Source organism: Malania oleifera, chromosome 3, assembly GCF_029873635.1.
Source record: "Malania oleifera isolate guangnan ecotype guangnan chromosome 3, ASM2987363v1, whole genome shotgun sequence".
Lineage (NCBI taxonomy): Eukaryota > Viridiplantae > Streptophyta > Magnoliopsida > Santalales > Ximeniaceae > Malania > Malania oleifera.
Window position 1 is genome coordinate 70,608,360 of NC_080419.1, and position 20,453 is coordinate 70,628,812.

The window sequence follows — 20,453 nt, forward strand, 5'->3', positions numbered from 1 at the left end:
CGTTTTCGGATCGATCTTCAAAATTATTACTTTTTGTTCTCATTTCATGGTAACCTAGATTTTCTAGTGGGGCTATTGCATAATTCCCCCTAAAGTAAGCTCCTTAGGTAAATCAAGAGCAATTCGAAGAATGTTTAGAGTTCGCTGGTGGGACAAGTTCACCATCCCTGAAGGAAAAGTTCATGCTTGGCTTGCCCAAAGCTCTAGTCAAAGTTTGCCAGTTTTTCAAGAAGATCCTTCATCAAGATCTAAAGACAATAAGATAGTTTTGGAAGACGAAGCTTTATCATCATGTTCTTCAAGGAAGCCCAAGTTCAAAAGTCTCAAGGCTAAAATCTTCCAAATAATTGCTCAATTGAATTTAGACAATTCAAACTCTTCAGACCATTATGCCTATAGTTCTCCAGGTTCCCCAGAAGATGATAATTTTAATTACTCTGGCATTGCAATTGGTACAACTTTATGCAAAAGGAGGAAGTTAAGAAGATGTCTGCTAAGTCATCTCATTCAAAAGAAGAGAGGTCACTGTCAAAGAAAAAAAATAATTCATAGATTAAAGCTTTCACGTGGCTGACAAAAATAAAAGCAACCTTATCAAAATGTCCCTTCCTTATCAAAAGTTAGGTAAAGTTTGTCGTGCCGACGCATCCGTCCAAAATACTTTTCCTTTTCTGAAAAGTAGTCGACGCTCTAGTCCAAGTTTTTAAAGCAAGACTTTATCAAAAGAAAAGATTCTCCATCTGCAATTCGACACATTGCAACTTCAATTATTAAAAGCACTCAACACTTCTCTATTTAAAGAGAGGTCTACTGATAAGTTCAGCACCGCCTCACCAAGGCATACGCTTCATCCTAGAGAGGTTTCATGTGTACCCTGAGCGATCACCTTATATTAAAATTTTCATTTGTTCTTAGACTTAGAAGTCTAGAACTTTATTCAAGTGTATTGTTCAATATTCAAGTGTATTGTTCAAAAGTAGATACAATTATTCATAAGGTTGTCTCAAACAACACCTATTATTTTGTAAGTGATATTATGCGTTAAAAAAAATCACTACTTTGTTATTACTTTGCTTTATTGTTTAAATTTCTTTTATTAACGATCCTGCGTATTCTAGTTACACATGTGTTTCTGGCATGAAGTGCTAGTTAGTTTTACTATTTATAAGTATGAATAATTGTTACCAATATCTACATATATATATATATATATATATATATATATATATATATATATACCAAGAGTGTTTTTGGCATTTAATATTGATCTTAAGTTCACAAAATAACAAATAGTTAACAAAATAGTAAGATAATTTGAAAAAAAAAACATACAATTTGAATATGACAACGTAGTACAGTTATTGTAAATTCATATTTTTTTATACTATCAAATATTAATAGTGTCATATTTTGAGATATTTTCTACAATTTGTTCACAATGAACATATTTTGAGCAACAAATTTAGTGAAAAAGGTAAAATGACAAATTTAATGCACATAGCAAGCTTCCTAGTAATAAGAGGTATTACATCCGATTTCACACGAAGGCTAATATTTAATTTATCAAGAGAGAACTAAGAGGCCTGTCATGCCCTCCCTTTATTTGATATAGTCTGGGGAGGGGTCCAAATAGCTTCTCCAAGTTGACTTTAGTTATCAAAAATATTATTTAAAAGCAAAAATATGAGTTGGTAGCTATTATACAATAATTTATTATATTAGCCCTAATAAATATATGTAATCATAAATATTCCATTTATGCTCATGATTGCACCCAAAAATTAAATTTTAGATGTGCTTATCTGCTACTCTACTCTATAGTAGAATTATTCTCCTCCTCTCTCCCTCTAATAAAAGCATTGAAATTTTATTTTAAGAGAAGAAAAGAAAACCCACTAGGCTTTTATATATGGGAGGAATGTTGATAATTTACTGCTCCCAAGAAACCTACACTTAGAAAAAATTATTTTTTATAGCAGAAAAAAAACCAAAAAACATAAAAAAAACAGTCAGAGAGATGAAAAAGAAGAAGAAGCCTAACTCACCTCCTCATTTAAGCTCAACTTTAATATCTTTAATAATATAGATATGACATTCTATTCATGCAAGAAGGTGTCTTATGGTGGAATGTTATATTGCTTTCTAGACAGACTTAAAGCACAGGTGAAATTGTCCAGACTCCTAAGGGAAACAAAAAAAATTAAAGCTTGAGCCCCAGCGGGCTCGACGGAGAGTTTTTGATCTGTTTGGATGGTCCGATCACATGGCTTCAGATCCCTCCTCTCATCAGGCACACGTTCCTTTGCCTTTACACCCAGGTAGCCTTTGCTCTTCGCTGTACGTTTATACTCCGAATCAAAGTCGTAATACCCCACTCCACCCCCTTTGAAATTTCGTTGCTGCTGGTTTATAGTTATTTTAAGAATTGTATTTTTTGCTTGTAGGTTGTGTAAGCCATCTAATTTTATGTGATTTTGATAATTTTGTTGATCTCAAGAGTGGGTTTCTGCATTTTGTTTGAAATTTAATTTTCTGAGGTGAAAGACTGATCGGTTCTCTGTTGGGTTCGGCTTCTTGTCTTTCTTTCTTTTTTAATTTTTTTTTTCCCGCACATCTGCCTCCTCTGTTAAGAAGTTTTTGAGGAGGGGTGGTTTGTTTGTTTGTTTTGGGACTGTCCTAACAAATTGTATTTGAGCAAAATTTGTACTTTGTGCCATTTGATTTTATGTTTCTGAATGACGGTCTTGTTTTTTTGACTATGAATTTACATGTTATGGCTTATGTAGGCCTAGGTGATGAGAATCTTGATAATTTCATTGACTTTCTCCTACTTCATTTCTTGGCGTAAAACTTATCTTTTCTTGTTAGACGAGATGACAGTTATGTCTGTGCGTTGCATTTTTTTTTATTGAGAGTTGCTGACTGCAAGGTTCATGCAGTAGCTCTGTTTCTTATTTGGACTGTGCTAGTTGCTTTCTGCCTTTATTTGTGCTGCGTCCACTGATTTCTTGAAGATGGAGAGTGGAGAAAGAATGGGAAAAGAATTGAGTGTTGCACTAATTCACATTTAGCCTAATTTGTGGAAGGCAAGGTCAAGTAGGCGGCAGGCAAAGATTAAAGAATCAATTTTATATACCAATATTCTTACGATGTCTGGGAGATATCTTGAGAATTGAATCAATCCATTTTTCTTTGAGCATAAATGAGTCAAACTTAAAATGGGCCCATTTTGCACATAAGGTCATGTTTATGATTTTTTCACATAGCCTCATTGATTTTTAGTCTTGTTGCCTTCGAGTTCGCATTTTACCGAGCCACTTGTATGCCTAATACTATGTAAAGTATTAAGCGCTGGAGAGACTATTTTAATATTGATAACTTATTCCTTGCTTTACTTTGTGATACGTTAAGTTTGTACAAAAATTTGACTGGTGTTGCTGCAGAAAATTGTCTATGCATGGAATCAATATCTGCATCAACAATTAATCAGCAATCTCCTCCTTAGCCCTCCAATTAATGAAGAGAGAAGTGCTTGGGAGGCTCCCACCAGCCTTTAGGACCTCTCCAATTCACAAGGAGTTGTTTGGTTTCTATTTCATCTTTGCATTACGAAGAAACAAATTATTATAAATGTTGTTGGGTATAAACTCATATTTGCGTAGCGGAATCTAAATGCAACAACCAATGAAGGACAAATATAGAACATGCACATAGTATATCTGAAAGCAAGAACAACAACACAAAGGTTTATGTGGTTCAACAATGCCTACATCCACGGTAGCAATTGGCAAAGGTTTTCACTATGTAAATGTTAAAGGAGACAATACAGTACAATTCACAATGATTTTCTTCTCTCAATACACTTAGACAAGTGTATAAATAAAGTTTCATTCAGAGGTTTCCCCCCAAAACCCAACCAACTTAACGTTCATATTCAAATTTTGAATTCAGCCTCGCTGCCCAGAACAAAACCGTCGACGAAACAGTCGACGATATCAGACAAAACAGAAATACTGCAACTTCTAAACTACTGCACTCTGAATTCCATTCATGCTTTCCTTTTGAATGTGAGCCATAATTCATAGCAAACTCCACCTTGGCGAACATACACCCCTTAGGAGAAATTGACAAATATGAATCCACTGCTCCACCTTGAACTTGGAACGTTAGGTTGGGTCCGTCTGCCTTCTAGCACTTGGAGAGATGAAGCTAGTCCAAGCAATGCTTGAATTTTTTAGTAGTAACCAATTTTGTCAAAATGTATGCTTTTAGATGTGTGAACTTCAAGGTCTTAAATTTTGATTTCGACTCAAATTTTGAAGCTCCAAAAGTATGGAAATTTCGACAGAAATTTCGATTTCGATTTGAAAAAATAACGGAAAGTAGTAGTAAAGCATGAAATTCTTTGTGAAACTTTAGAAATGGTTAACAAACATAAAAATAGAAGTTTTAAGACTAATATATTACAAATTAAATACATCTATGTTTTGTATGAGGTGAAAAAGTTGTAAAATAGTATGTGTATCAAACATGTTTGTAAGATAATGTACATTAAACATATTCAGTTAATGCAAATGAAATTCATAAATCATTTAAATATTATTTATTATACAAATATTGATAATTTAGACATGAATGGTTAAATAAAATATTACTATAAATTTATTTTTTCATATAATTTCAAAAGCACTTGTGATAACCTTTTGTTTCAATAAAATAAATAAAATAAATTAAAAGAGAAATTTCACTTCACTCTCAAGGTTGCGATGAATTTCGACAAATTTCGCTAAAATTTCGAGGTTTCGATAAATTTCAGATGATTCGTTGAGATTTCAACGGAAATTATGCAAGACGGAAATCGACTGCCATTTCGATTTCGAAGGTGACGGAAATCAGAAATTTCGACAGTTTCGTGGAAATTTAAGACCATGGTGAACCTTCTCCAATACAAGTTCATGTGAAGTAATTAATTCCTGGACCCTATGGAACCTTACATCAATATATTTGGTTGTAGCATGGTACACTTGATTCTTTGCCAAGAAAATGACACTCTGATTGTCACAATGCAACACAACTCTACCTTGCTGTACACTCGGCTCATTGATGAAACCAGTAAGTTATAAGACTTCCTTTGTAGTTTTGGCAACTGCCATGTATTCAGATTCAGTTGTAGGTAATGCCACCAAGGATTATACCATGGACCTTTAACATATAGGTCCTCCCACAAGGGTAAAGACATAACCCGTTGTAGACCTTCAGTCATCTATATTCCTTGCATAATCAGCATCAACAAACCTCACAACTGATGGACTATCCTGTTGCTTGTCGAACATGATGCCATAACTCAAAGTACCCTTTAAGTATATGAAAATCCATTTGATGGCTCCCAGTGCTGTCTGCCCAGATTAGAGAGAAACTTACTTACTACACTCATTGCATTTGCCAAGTCTAGTCTCGTACACACCATGACATACATTAAACTCCTCACGGTGCTAGCATAGGGGACCTTTGACATGTCCTGGATATCATCATTAGTACTTGGGCATTCAATAGTAGACAATTTGAAGTGACTCGCTAGAGGTGTACATATCGGTTTAGCATCAGCCATGCTGAACCTTTCCAACACTTTCTCCACATAACCGCCCTGAGATAGCCATAATCTCCTTGTAGTTTTGTCTCGGTGAATCTCCATCCCAAGTATCTTCTTGGCTGGACCAAGATCCTTCATGTCAAACTCTTTATGTAATAGACCCTAACTGCTTTACCTTAGTTAAATCCTTCACAGCTATTAACATGTCATCAACATACATCAATAAGAAAATAAGAGCACCATCATCAAGCTTCTTCACATACACGTAGCAGACATACTCACATCTTCTGTAACCTATCCTAATCATGTAGGAATCAAATCTTTTATGCCATTGCCTTGGAGACTGTTTCAGCCCGTAAAGAGACTTTTTCAACTTGCAAACTAAGTGTTCTTGCCCTGGTTCACTGAATCCCTCTAGCTGTACCTTATAAATTTGCTCCTCCAAGTCACCATGTAGAAATGTCGTCTTCACATCCATTTGTTCCAAATGCAGATCATAATGAGCTACTAACCCCAACACTACCATGATGGAAGTGTGTTGGACCACAGGTGAATAGATTTCATCATAATCTATTCCCTTTTCTTGTGAGTACCCATTTGCTACTAACCGTGCCTTGAATTTCTCTCATTCATTTTCTGAAATTGCTTCCTTCTTCCTATATACCCATTTGCAACCTATTGCCCTTTTCCCATTTGGAAGCTCCACCAACTCCCAACTTTGATTCTTATGCAGCAACTCTATTTCCTCAATCATAGCATCCATCCACCTACTTTTCTCCTGGTCGTACACTACAACAACAACAACAACAAAACCAAGCCTTAGTCCCACTAAGTGTGGTCGGCTATATGAATCCTCTTCTGCTAATTTATGCGATCATGGACCATTTCTTTTGATAGATTCGAAGATATTAAATCCTTACTCACTATCTTCTCCCAAGTTATTTTAGGTCTACCCCTACCCCTTCTACTACCCCCCACAGTAACTAAGTCACTCTTCCTCACAGGTGCACTATAAGGCCTACGTTGCAAGTGTCCATACCATCTGAGTCGTCCTTCCCTTATCTTCTATAGGAGCTACACCTAACTTACCACGAATATGTTCATTCCTTAATTTATCTTTCAATGTTATACCACTCGTCCATCTAAGCATCCTCATCTCGGCAACTTTTACTTTTTGGATATTATGTTTCTTCGTCGCCCAACATTCTGATCCATATAGCATAGCTAGTCTTATAGCTGTCCTATAAAACTTCCCTTTCAATTTTAAGGGTATTCTTCGATCACATATAACACTTGAAGAACTTCTTCATTTTACCCAACCTGCTTTAACTCTATGCATTACATCATCTTCAATTTCTCCTTCAGCTTGCATAATAGATCCAAGGTATCGAAATCTACAAGTGCTATTCATTTCTTCATCATCAAGTTTAACTTTGTCTCCAATATTCCTCCTATCATTACTAAAATTACATTTCATATATTCTATTTTATTTCTACTTATCTTAAAGCCTCTAGATTCCAAAGCTTCTCTCCATAATTCTAACTCAACCTCTACTCCATCCCTAGTTTCATCAATTAATACAATATCATCTGCAAACAACATACACCATGGAACCTCCTTTTGAATACTCTTAGTCAATTGGTCTATCACTAAAGCAAAAAGATAAGGACTCAAAGCAGATCCTTGATGTACACCTATGGTAATTGGAAATTCTCTAGTTTCTCCATTTATAGTCTTTACAATAGTCATTACTCCATCGTACATATCCTTAATGACATCGGTATACCTACAATATACACCCTTTTTTTCTAAAACCCACCATAGAACTTCCCTAGGTATCCTATCATATGCTTTCTCAAGGTTAATAAATATCATATGCAAGTCCCTCTTCTTTTCCCTAAACTTTTCCATTAATCTTCTTAAAAGATAAATAGCTTCTGTGGTAGATCTCCCAGGCATAAAACCAAATTGATTTTCTGAGATCTTTGTTTCTAACCTTAATCTTTGTTCAACTACTCTTTCCCATAGTTTCATCGTATGACTCATAAGTTTAATTCCACGATAGTTATTACAATTTTGAATATCTCCTTTATTTTTGTATATAGGTATTAAAGTGCTTTTCCTCCATTCATCTGGCATTTTCTTAGTTTTTACAATTGTATTAAATAAATTAGTTAATCATATAATTCCGTTATCACCCAAGCATTTCTAAACTTCAATTGGGATGTTATCTGGTCCCATAGCTTTCCCATTTTTCATCTTTTTTAGTGCAAACTTAACTTCGTTAACTCTAATTTTTTGAATAAATCTTATATTTTTTGTCTTTTCCTCATTTGACAATTCTAAATTTAAGCCTTCTATTTGGTTTTCGTTAAACAACTTACTAAAGTAACTTCGCCATCTTTCTTTAATATCTTCGTCCTTAACCAAGACAATATCATCCTCACTTTTTATACATTTTACATTTCCTAAGTCCTTGTTCTTCCTTTCTCTAGCTTTAGCAAGTTTAAATATATCTCTTTCCCCTTCTTTTGTACCTAATCTATCATACAAACTATTAAATGATCTATATTTAGCTTCACTAACGGCCCTTTTTGCATCTTTTCTTGCCTCCTTATATTTTTCAAAGTTATCGCTGTTTCTACATTTTTGCCACGTTTTATACCAAATTCTTTTTATCTTTATGATTTTTTGTACATCTTTATCCCACCACTAACTTTCTTTGCTATTTGAGAATATACCCCTTGATTTGCCTAAAATCTCTTTTGCTATCTTTTTAATAGAGCTAGCTAATCTATTCCAAAGAGTATTTGAATCTATCCCATCCTCTAAGGTCCAATCCCCATCTTTGATCATTTTATCTTTAAATTTTATTATATTTTCTCCTTTTAGGTTCCATCATCTAGTTCTCCTACACTGGTTTATTTTATCCTTTTTCTTCCATTTTTTAATGCATATATCTAACACTAAGACTCTATGTTGTGTGGTTAGAATTTCACCTGGAATAACTTTACAATCCTTGCATGATACACGATCTACCCTCCTAGTTAAAAAAAAATCTATTTGACTTCTATTTTGTCCACTTTTAAAGGTTATTAAGTGTTCTTCTCTCTTCTTAAAGCAAGTATTCATTATACTAAAATCATATGACATAGCAAAGTCTAAGATCATCTCCCCAGACTCATTTTTGTCTCCATATCCATATCCTCTATGTATCCTTTCATAATTTTTATTATCTCTTCCAATGTGTCCATTCAGATCTCCTCCTATAAATATTTTCTCAGTCCCTGGTATGCCTTGTATAATACTATCCATATCTTCCCAAAATTGTCTCTTAAGATTTTCTGCTAAGCCAACTTGAGGAGCATAAGCACTAATGATATTTATTATCTCTTGTCCTAATACCATTTTGATTTTTATAATTCTATCCCTTACTCTAGTTACATCCACAATGCTATCTTTTAAGTTTTTGTTTATAATAATGCCTACTCCATTCTTATGTTTTTCTTTTCCAGTGTACCAAAGTTTAAAACCTGATTTATCGATTTCTCTAGCTTTCTCCCCCACCCACTTAGTTTCTTGAAGGCAAATTATATTATTTCTTCTTCTAATCATTGTATCCACAATTTCCATGCTTTTACCTGTAAGTGTCCTTATATTCCAAGTTTCTAATCTAATCCTAGTTTCCTGAACTAACGTCTTTACCTGCCCACGTCCAGAATGATGCAGGAACCCTTGCATATTTGACACCGTACCCGGGCGCCGACACGGCGCGTCGCTTCGGGGCGACGACCTAGCCCACCCTCGCCCATTTTTTGCTACACCTGGGTGGTTCAAGTGCGTTTGGTCTGATAGTGCGTCTGATAGTGCGTTTGGATCTCTGTATAGGAATATTGTTGACTTGCTGATTTCTCGAGTTAGAACCCCTTGCAACCGGGGGACCAAGATCATTATCATTGCCTTGAGTTTCTAACTCCACTTGCATAACATGTTCATCCTTGCTCCAGTTTTCTAGTTCCCGTTTCTTTTCATCAGATTCTTGAGTACGCCTCACCATAACTTTTTCATTGAAAACTACATCCCTACTGATCGCTACCTTGTTTTTCATTGGATCCCATAGCTTAAACCCCTTCACACCATTTTGATATCCCAAAGAGATACAACACTAGACTTTGTGTCAAGCTTTGATCTCTCCTCACTAGACACTTGTACATAGGTTGGACAACCGAATACCTTCAATTCGGAATAGTCTATTGCATTTCCCGTCCATATCTCTTCTGCCACTTTCCCTTCTAGTGATGCCCTTGGTGATCGGTTTACCAAGAAACAAGCCATACTAAATGCCTCTACCTAGAAGTTCTTCGGTAGCCTTGCATTAAGCCTGAGACACCGAGTTTTTTCAGTTAGAGTTCGGTTCATCCTTTCAGCCACACCGTTTTGTTGAGGTGTCCGACGAGTAGTGAAATATCTCTTAATGCCTCACTGCTTACAAAACTCCATGAACCTAGAATTAGCGTACTTGGTCCCATTGTCTGACCTGAGGCATTTGATTTTCCTCCTAGTCTGGTTTTCCACTTTAGTTTTTCACAATTTAAACCTGGCAAACGTATCACACTTGTGCCGCATGAAGTATACCCAGACTTTCCGTGAGTAGTCGTCAACAAAGCTCACAAAATAAACATGTCCTCCCTATGATGCCACTTTAACAGGCCCCCAAACATCAGAATGCATGTAATCAAGAATACCTTCCTTCCTATGAATAACTGATTTAAATTGTGCCCTATTTTGCTTTCCAAGAACACAAAATTTGCAAAAATTCAGCTTACATGTTTTCATACCGTTCAAGAGTTTCCTCTTGTGAAGTTCTTTCATACCATGTTCACCTATAAGCCCAAGCCGCATATGCCACAAAACGGTTTCATCAAATTTAGAATCTATAGTTGTAGCTCCACCTACAACAGTAGTTCCCTGCAGTGTATAAATATTTCCATCTAACTTTTGCCCTTTCATTACCATCAGATTACCTTTGTACACTTTCATAATCTCACCTTTGGACTTGTAATTGAATCCATTACAATCCAAAATGCCAAGTGAAATGAGACTCTTCTATAGGTCTGGTATGTGTCTTAGATCACTCAAGGTTCTCATAGCACTATCAAACATTTTGATTCTAACACTTCCTATGCCAATGATTTTACAAGAGCCATCATTGCCCATAAGAACTCAACTTGAATTTACCAACTTGTAAGTGTTGAACCACTTCTTATTTGGAGTCATATGGTAAGAGCATGCCGAGTCTAGGATCCATGAGTCCATGAGGTGATCCAACCCTGATGAAATTGAAAGTACATCACCATCACTGCAAACTGAATTTTCTTCTTGAACTACATTTTCTGATTTTGAAGTTCTTTCATGCTTTTCAGCATTTCCTTTATTCCAATCTGGACACTTCGATTTACTGTGCCCTTTTTTGTTGCACTTGTAACACCGGATATCCTTTTTCTTCTTGGATTGAGTTCTTGATTTTTGACTTGATCCATTTCTGAATTTTCCTTTCCCACGATCATAGTTACCTTTCACTGCAAGTCCTTCTTCGTGTGAATTTTCATAGTAGATTTTCATCCTTTGATGAAACCCCAACAACGCACTTCTCACCTCTTCCAAGTTTAGGGTCTCTTTCCCCCATGTAAGAGTGATAACAAGGTTCTCATATTTTTGAGTTGATGGCAAGGAATTCAGTAGCATCAACGCCTTATCATCCTCTTCAAATTTCACATCAATATGCATTAAATCACTTATGATTTGATTAAATGCGTTGATGTGTTGGTTCAAGTTTGACCCATCAACCATCTTAAGTCAATAAAGACGTTGCTTAAGAAATAATTTGTTAGTAAGAGATTTGGACATGTACCGGCTTTCAAGCTTTTGCCAAACAGCCGTAGGAGAATCTTCCTCCATGACATGATAGAGCATTTCGTCGGCCAAACACAATCGTATTGTAGAAACAGCCTTTGCCTCTAATTCTTTCAAATTAGCCTCATCCATACCTTCCGATTGAACACCATACAAGACCTTCACCATCTGCCATAAACCAAAGTTTTCGGTTCCATCAAATTTGACAATGTCAAATTTTTGCAGATGAAGTAACCTGATGCCATAGCAACGGTGCTCTGATACCAATTGTTGTGTATAAACTCGTATTTGCACAGTGGAATCTAAATGCAGCAATCAATGAAGGGCAAATATAGAACACACACGCAGTATATCTGAAAGCACGAACAACGACACAAAGGTTTACGTGGTTCGGCAATGCCTACATCCATGGGAGCAATCGGTAAAGGTTTTCACTATGTAAATGTCAAAGGAGACAATATAATACAATTCACAATGATATTCTTCTCTCAACACACTCAGACAAGTGTATAAATAAAATTTCCTTCGGAGGTTTCCCCCCAAAACCCAATCAACTTAACATTCATATTAAAATTTTGAATTCAGCCTCGCTGCTCAGAACAAAACCGTTGACGGTTTCAGAAAACAATCGACGGTTTCAGACAAAACAGAAATACTGCAACTGCTGAACTGCTGCACTCTGAATTCCATTCATGCTTTCCATTTGAATGTGAGTCATAATTCACAACAAATGTCTATTTTCATTGTCGGTTTTTAGTTGTTTTGGAAAAATTTGCGAGCCAAAATTTATGGTTTTCATTTCTTTTGGCAATCTATTGCAAGAATACTTTCATATCTAGAATTAACTTTTGTGGACTAAATCATTCATTTTATACATAATTTTTAATTAAAACTAAAAAAAAATAACCGTGTGAATTTAAAATATAAATGAAATAAAAATATTTGTAAATTTTCAATTTCTTTTTTACAAAATAAAAGTCATCTTAAAAAAAATACTTTTACTATTTTTCAATTGTCATGTACAATAGGATTGTTCTTGTAGCAGTAAAAGTGAGTTTTGAAATATAATAATTAAGTAAAATAGTTATAATAATTTTTATTATTATTGTATTTTTATTATTTTAGTCATATATATATATATATAAAATTAATATTCTAAAATTAAAAAAAATTAAGAACAATTGACCAAATGCTCATTTTCATCCTTGAACCAGATGAAAATTAATATATACATTTTCATCCTTGAACCAGATGAAAATTCATATATATATATATATTAATTTTCGTCTGGTTCAAGGATGAAAATGAGCATTTGGTGAATTGTTTTTAATTTGTTTTAATTTTAGAATATTAACCAAACATGTTGGCTTTGGGTTTTTAGTTTTTGTTTCTAGTTTCTAGTTTTCGTTTTAGGTTTTAATTCTCATAATCTTTGACAATGATATCAAACAACCCCTGAGTTAGCCCTCATTTTTTCATGAAATGTGAAATTTTAAGGTTTAGTAGTTCATATCTTGGGTCTTTTTAAGGAGACATCTCCCCTTTTGTTAGAGGAGATGAGAATTTGTTATTAAGGATTGGCCTGTTGCCTTAAGAGAAGTGAAATAATGGAGATAATTGTAGTATTGTGGAGGATATCCCTCTTTCTTTTTGTTGTGATGGCAGAGTTCAAGTCAAACTCAACTTGGATCACTTCAAGGGTGGTATAGTGGTATTTTCAGGTTGGATTGTCTTGAAGAGTTGGTCCCTTTATCCTTTTGGGCTTAGGGGGTTAGCTTGGGAGTTTCTTTAGACCGTTGAGCCATCCTTATGATATCTCTCTCATTTTCTTTCTTATGTTGGAGATTAATAAAGAGCCATGGGTAGTTTGTGCCATTTCATGGATATGCCTATCTTTTTCTTTGAAGTGTTGAAATTGAACAAAGAGCCACTTTGGTAGCTTACACCATCTTAGGAACAACCCTCTTTATATCTTTGCAATGTTGGGGACTGGTGATGAGCTAGTTCAATATGTAAGGCCATTGTCACAAGCTGATATGTTGTGCACACTGGCTTGCTTATGGCTTTGAAGAATTGGATCGAATTGCTGTAAATATGGCCAGCATGACTCCTTAGACATGTTGATATTTCCTCGTACTAGAGTTATAATTGCTCTAAAAGCTCTTTAAAGGGGAAAAAATGGCAAGTTGAGCCACCACTGGTTCTTGTCTCGCTAAATGGGCCTACCATCGCAAGTATCCTAGGGGTGGGTATTGTAAGTTAAGGTGTAATCCTAGGAGAGGGGGTGAATTGGGTATTTTGAAATTTTATCTGCGGAAGCTTGATCAATTTTAAAACTTACTTAATATGTGCCCTAAATATTTTAACTACCACGAAAATATATTCAGCAAACAACTATACCAATAACAACAATCCTAAATATGAGAGAACTTAACCTTATGTATTAATATGGAATCAACTACACTCAATCAATAGTACTTGCAGCAAATCAATATTAACAAGAATTTACTTGGCCACCGAATAATTTATAAATTAACTTAATTGAATGATGTACAAACTCAATACTATTTCCAGTAGCTAGATCACAATATTTATATTTGTAGGTACATCAAATTTTGATCAACAAGAATATTTAAATCATTCATGGCATTTACAACTTTTACAAATCGAAACAAATCATTCACAGCATACACAACAGATATAGTTTAAAATAAATATGCTAGAAAATAAAATGCGATGAGGGAAAGAGTGACACTGGTATTTTTTACAAGGTTTGGCAACGTGTCTACGTCCTTGCCTCAAGCAACTCTGTATGAGGATTTCACTATACCCTCCATTCAGTAGGTGGAGCACCTCTCTCCTTTCAATAGGTGGAGCACCTCTCTCCTTCAGTAGGTGGGGACACCTCTGAAGCAAGAACAATGCTCTTGCTTGTCAACAAGAATTGTTAGTTCACAAACAAAACAATAGCAGATTTTGTACAAGAAGAAAACTATCTCAAAGAGCAGATTTGTACACGTAAAAATCACTATGATACTCTCAAAATATATTTGCTATGAAGCTCAAGAGATTTGCTGGGTTTTCTAGGTTTGAAAACTTGAAACTTGAAGTATAAAACCAAAAAATATTTTCAAAGAAGGGGAATGGCGCACAACAACTTTTCAAAGTGGAAATCAATGTATTTTCTTGCTATTAGGTTGCCCTAACACGTTTTGGGTTAGCCTTTTATAGCTAGGTTTGAAATCTAACCGTTTGCCCAAGTTTTGGTAACAATATGTTTCAAAATCGGAAAGATGTCACGTTGTTTGCAAAATATATTGTGCGCTTCGGTTGACTGAACTGGGTTGTCCGAACCAAATAAACATATGAATTTCGAAACAGCCAGGTCGATTGAACTTTCAGTTCGATCGCCCGAACCAACACTTTTTGGACTTCAACAATGGTAGTAGCCATTCGGTCGACTGAACCATAGGTTTGGTCGCCCGAACTCTCTGATGTCAAACCAGATTGTTCAGATTTGTGCATTCGGTCGATTGAGCATAAGCCTCAGGCGCTCGAACACTCTGAAATTCAATTTTCTTTTTATTTTTGATTCCAAAACTCATTTGTATCCTTTTGAAAAGATGTTTGGACTTTGTAAAGATATTTTTCGAGTTATAAAACAGGTCTCTAGGTCCAATAAGTAATCCTAAGAGCTTCACAAACAAATACTAATTTGAGAAGTACTTACATAAGACTTATGTTCTAACAAACATGGAATGCTATCTAAGTCTTCATGTCTTTAAGCTTGATCATCATCCAAGCTCTTCTTCAATAGCCATTCTTCATTTTACTCATGTTTTTCATGGCTTTACATCGTTCATTGTGCTTGTAAGTTATAATACTTGTAAGTATACTTGATAGCACAATTAGATTCCTTAGTTTGTCATTATCAAAACAAGATTAAGCCTTGTTAGACCAACAATCTCCCCATTTTTGATAATGACAAATAAGGAACAAAATGAGGTAGCCTTGGTAAGGCTCCCCGTCACAATAAGCATAAACATAAAAAATATTCAAAGTCAGAACATTTGTTTAAGCTCAATTGTGATTAGATTCTCTCCTTTTCAAAAAAAAATTTCCCTTTTTATTTTACTTAGAACTCAAAAAGGTATGTTATGATAATTTTGCATTTAGCTCAAAATACATTTGGAGAATACATTAGTCTCCCCCTTTGGAAAATACAAAAGTATTATATTACATTTTGCATGTTATTCTCCCCCTTTTGACATCAGCAAAAAGTACTCAACTAAACATAAATATCTAACATAAGTTCGCCAACATCCAGCATGTACTTCACAAAGATATGACAATCAGGAGAAAGTCACAATCAACATGTAGTATTCAACATGCGTACATATTCAATATTTCCAAAGTAGAACGCATAACGATTGCAGACAAAGCATATAATGATATTAGAAGTCATTACATGATAAAGCTGTTTGCAAAGCAAAAAAAAAAAAAAGTACAATTATAAAACAGTTAGAGACAAAATGTTTCAAATAATCTCTCTAACACTAACGCTCAGCTAGTCCTCATCACTATCATCTCCACTAGATGAGCTCTCGTCCTCCTCATCATCGTCGTCGTCCTCGTTACTTGAACTTGCTTCCATGGGAGCTTTCCCTTTTGTCGAGGAAGCACTGTCCGTGTTGCTTTCAATTCGGGCGAGCCGCTGATTGAAGGAGTTGAAGTTAGATTGGATTGTCTGTTGAAGTGCATTGTATTTAGATTCCATATCTCCACGAATAGCACTAAATTGTGAATCCGTATCCCGACAATAATCCATAAACCATGCAGGAGGATCAGTGACAGCACCAGCAGGAGTAGGTGGCTCCTTACGGCGTGGATCATTTCTACGAGCACAATCTCCCTCAAAGCGTACATTCACATTATCTTGCTGAGGTTGAAGGTTTCTTAAGGATCCAACCAAGTGCTCAATCCAATTCATAACCCATGAGTTTCATGGTGGTTGATAAAAATTTATCGGAGGTTTTGCCTTTGACAAATTGAGTTGATGAACGGGCTAGACCAAGATATTCAAAAATGAAATTTGGAGTCCCTCCATAAGGGAGAATGACTCGTCTAGATTCTTCCTTGGTAATCATCCATTTGAGTATAAGAGTTGGAAGATCAAGACGCTTGCTGGTATATAAGCACCACATAACAAAACAGTCTAAATAGGAAATATGGTCTCGTGACCCACTCCTAGGTAGAATGTTGTATGTAATGAGCAAGTGAATCATCTTAGCTTCAAGTGTTAATTGGCTATACAAAGGAGGATGACCAAAATAAATTGGTGGTTTGGTTAAGATGATAGGCAAAAATGCTTGGGGGGTGAACCCTTGCTCCATTATCCAAGATTGTCCTAAGTTAGGACACTCAAAATCCCCATTCTGAATTCGAAAATTTTCAGCTATGGTTTGTGGGGTGAGTGGAAAACACTTGTTCATAATTTGGGTTGTATACATTACGCCTTCCTTTCCTAGATTTGCATAAAATAGGCGTACTAGGTTTGGATAAACCCCTTTGGATAAGATACAAATCTATCCCAACCTAATGTAGCAAACATACGGAGAATATTGGGAAAGTGCTATTGCATAAAAAGCAAGTCTAGAATCTTACACAAAATAGGTTCTATAGAATGAAGATGTTCATTGTTGATTTTATTTGCTCCTGGAGTCGCAAGCCAACGGTGAATGTGCTCAATATCATCCTGACTTGTGGGAGGATTTTTGTGTCCAATGCTCTTTGCTCTTGGCATGATTTCGGAGTTTGAGAGTAGAGAAATCCTAGAAATTTGAGGTTAAGAAGCAAGATTGGAGCGTAGATTTGAGTTTTTGAGGCTAAATCGAAGTGTAGAAGGTTCGAAGAGGGTGAGATGCACATTCGAGGTGAGAGAATAATAGGGTTCGGGGAGCTGAAGTGCTTAAAAGTTAGGGGTTTTTTGCGAGTTTTAGATTTTATAACTGCGCGGTTTAGTCGCCTGAACATTTTGGGTTTTAAAAACTCCTAACATAGTATGCATTTGATCGATTGGACAGGGAGTTCAGTCGCTTTAAGTCTTCGGTTGACTCTATCTTGAGCTTTTAGCTGCCTGAACCACAACATACTCTCGGCGACCAGTCTAATGAGGGTGCAGTCAACTGACCTACACCCTTTGGTCACCCGAAGTCCTGAAATTTTTAAGTAACTTAAAATTTCACTCGGAACACTCAAGTTAATGAACAACTTCTCCTCCAACTACTTCCCTAGTTTGCAATAAGCCTAATTCATGTCTTATTAATATGAAGCGGTCCTCTTGAAGAGGTTTCGTGAATATGTCGGCCCATTGTTCATCCGTGCTCACAAATTCAAAACTAATGTCCTTCTTTTGCACATGATCTCAAAGAAAGTGATGCCTTATATCGATGTGCTTTGTTTTTGAGTGAGATATTGGATTTTTGGATATATTAATTGCGTTGGTATTATATCACTTTATTGGTACAGACTCAGTCCAATTTATAGTCCTTAGGTTGTTGCTTCATATACAAAACTTGAGCACAACAACTGCCAGCAGCAACATATTCAGCCTCGGTGGTAGACAATGCCACATAATTTTGTTTCTTGGAAAATCAAGATACTAGAGAATGCCCTAAGAAGTGACATGTACCACTTGTACTCTTGCGGTCAATTTTGCACCCGACATAGTCCGCATTAGAGTAGCTGATCATTTCAAAGGATGTGTCCTTTGGATACCATAAACCTAAGTCTATAGTACCTATCAAATACCTTAAGTTCCTTTTAACAACTATTTGATGTTATTTCTTAGGTGAGGCTTGAAATCTAGCACACATACAAACGCTGAACATTATGTCTGGTCTACTGACTGTTAAGTAGAGCAGACTCCCAATCATTCCTTCTTCTTGATTGTAACCTTGTGCTACCAATCTAGCCTTGCTATGGACAACAATGCCGTTTTCATCCTTTTTATTCCTATAGACCCATTTAGTGCATATTACTGAATGATCATCAGGCCTAGGAACTAGCTTCCAAACTTTATTCCTTTTCAATTGATTTAGCTCTTCTTGCATAGCTAATACCCATGAATCATTGTTGATTGCATCATTAATGTTCTTAGGTTCCTCTAGTGACAGGAATGCACAATGATCACATAGGTTCTTAAGTGAAGAGCGAGTTGACACCCCTCGTGAGGGAGCACATGATGCTAACTTGCCTACTTAACATGGTCAGGGATGGAAATGATTGGGGCCATGGTCCTTGACAAGGTTGTGTACAGTGGCGGGTTTTGGTTGACATGGTTAGATGGTTAACTTGAGTTATGTCAAGTGCCTTATTGGTATATGGTGTTGCTAGGACATGAAGTAAGTCATGGTTAAGGGGAAACCATGCTTTACACAAAGTGTTGTTCCGTAGGCAGTATGCAATGTCAATGTCAGATGCTGCAGTGTTGACATGCTGACCAGGGAGGGTACTTACTTCGGCTTGGCTGAAGGATGAATTTGTGGGTTGACATTTGAGCATGTTTCTAGCCACATAATTGGAAACATAACTTGTTTAGCCTTGCTGGAAAATGCTGGCTGCGTTAGCACAACCTATGCATTGAGGTTGTCAATTGCAGGCCTTAGGTAGTTGGGGATGTCATCTGTATATTAATATGACATGTGGGTGGCATAGGGCATTGAGGAATTCATGCACGGTGTTCATGCACATGTAAAGAGGGTATAATCCTTGTCTTAAAATAAAGAATAAGGTGGGAGGTGTTGTTCTTGTAAATGGTTGCTCGTATACCATTGCTAACAGTATATGGCATGCTTCTTATACTCTAGGAGGATTAACCAACATTTTGTGAGATTGTGTCATTCGCTTAACTGAGTGTGCCACTTGGTGCCATTGCAGTGTCAAGTTTTCTGCTGTTAACTTAGACTGTGACGCCTTCCAAGGTGGTTTGGACTAACCTCCAAACTTCCATTAGTTAAGGTGGCTAAGTGGCTCTTTAGCTAAGCTCCAACACCTGGGAGAAAAAAGAGGCCTATATACTAAGATAGCCTGATGTGCCAAAATGGCTTTTTAGCTAAGCTACAACACTTTGGAGAAAAAGGGGGCCTATCCTAAGATAGCCTGCCCTATAAAAGTTGCTCTTTAGCTCAACTTGAGTTCTAGGAAAAAAACAACTTGTTGAAGTGGCCCTTCAACTGTTCTCAAACACTTGGAAGACAAAGAGCGGCCTATGCCCATTGCCAAAGACGGTCTACTCCTAAGAAGCTCTTAAGTTGACCCCTGGACCTAGAAGAAAAGTTGGATTGGTCTTTAAGATGCTCAAGCCTAGAAAAGGGCATCCGCATCAATCTCCAAAACTTAGCACAAGGATACCTACACTTGAAGTAACTCAAATTAAATGAGCTCATTACCATGGTGAAATTAAATTGAGCTTTTCAACATGGTAAGGTTAGATAAATCCCCTATGTTTGGCATAAACTCTAATTAAAAGGAAAGGAAAGAAAAGAAAAAGAAGGAAACTAATTCCTCTACCCCAGGCAAAATCACCTTGGTCGTGGAAGGAGACATATGTGGGGGTTAAATCTAACATCTAATTATTAAGCTAGTGGCAAATCCAACTTATAGTTGTAAAATAGGGGGCAACATGGTCATTATACACTAGGCAATTAGCCAGTAATGACAGGTCATTCTTTCCACCCTTAGCCCCGTTAAGATGTGCTAGCTCAAATTTCACCTTCACAAGAAATCACAAGCACTCAATGATTCCCATCTGTTGCATTTACTTCAAACTTCATGATTCAGTGTACGTGGAACCACCCTAAATACTCGAGTTATGAGGTTCCTCCCTAAATGTTTCCATTCCAATCAACAGGAAGCATTGACCCAAGCATCAGAGAGGTCACAAGCCCA

General features: G+C 36.2%; 1 protein-coding gene across 1 annotated transcript in view; it reads left to right on the forward strand.

The window, feature by feature from the left end:
• Nucleotides 1-1,828: 1,828 nt before the first annotated feature.
• Nucleotides 1,829-20,453, forward strand: part of LOC131150672 (uncharacterized) — an 89,928-nt gene continuing 71,303 nt past the window's right edge. The window contains exon 1 of the mRNA XM_058101537.1: nt 1,829-2,318. Coding sequence (XP_057957520.1) covers nt 2,264-2,318 — 55 coding nt within the window. The 5' untranslated portion in view covers nt 1,829-2,263. The remainder of the gene's footprint in view (nt 2,319-20,453) is intronic.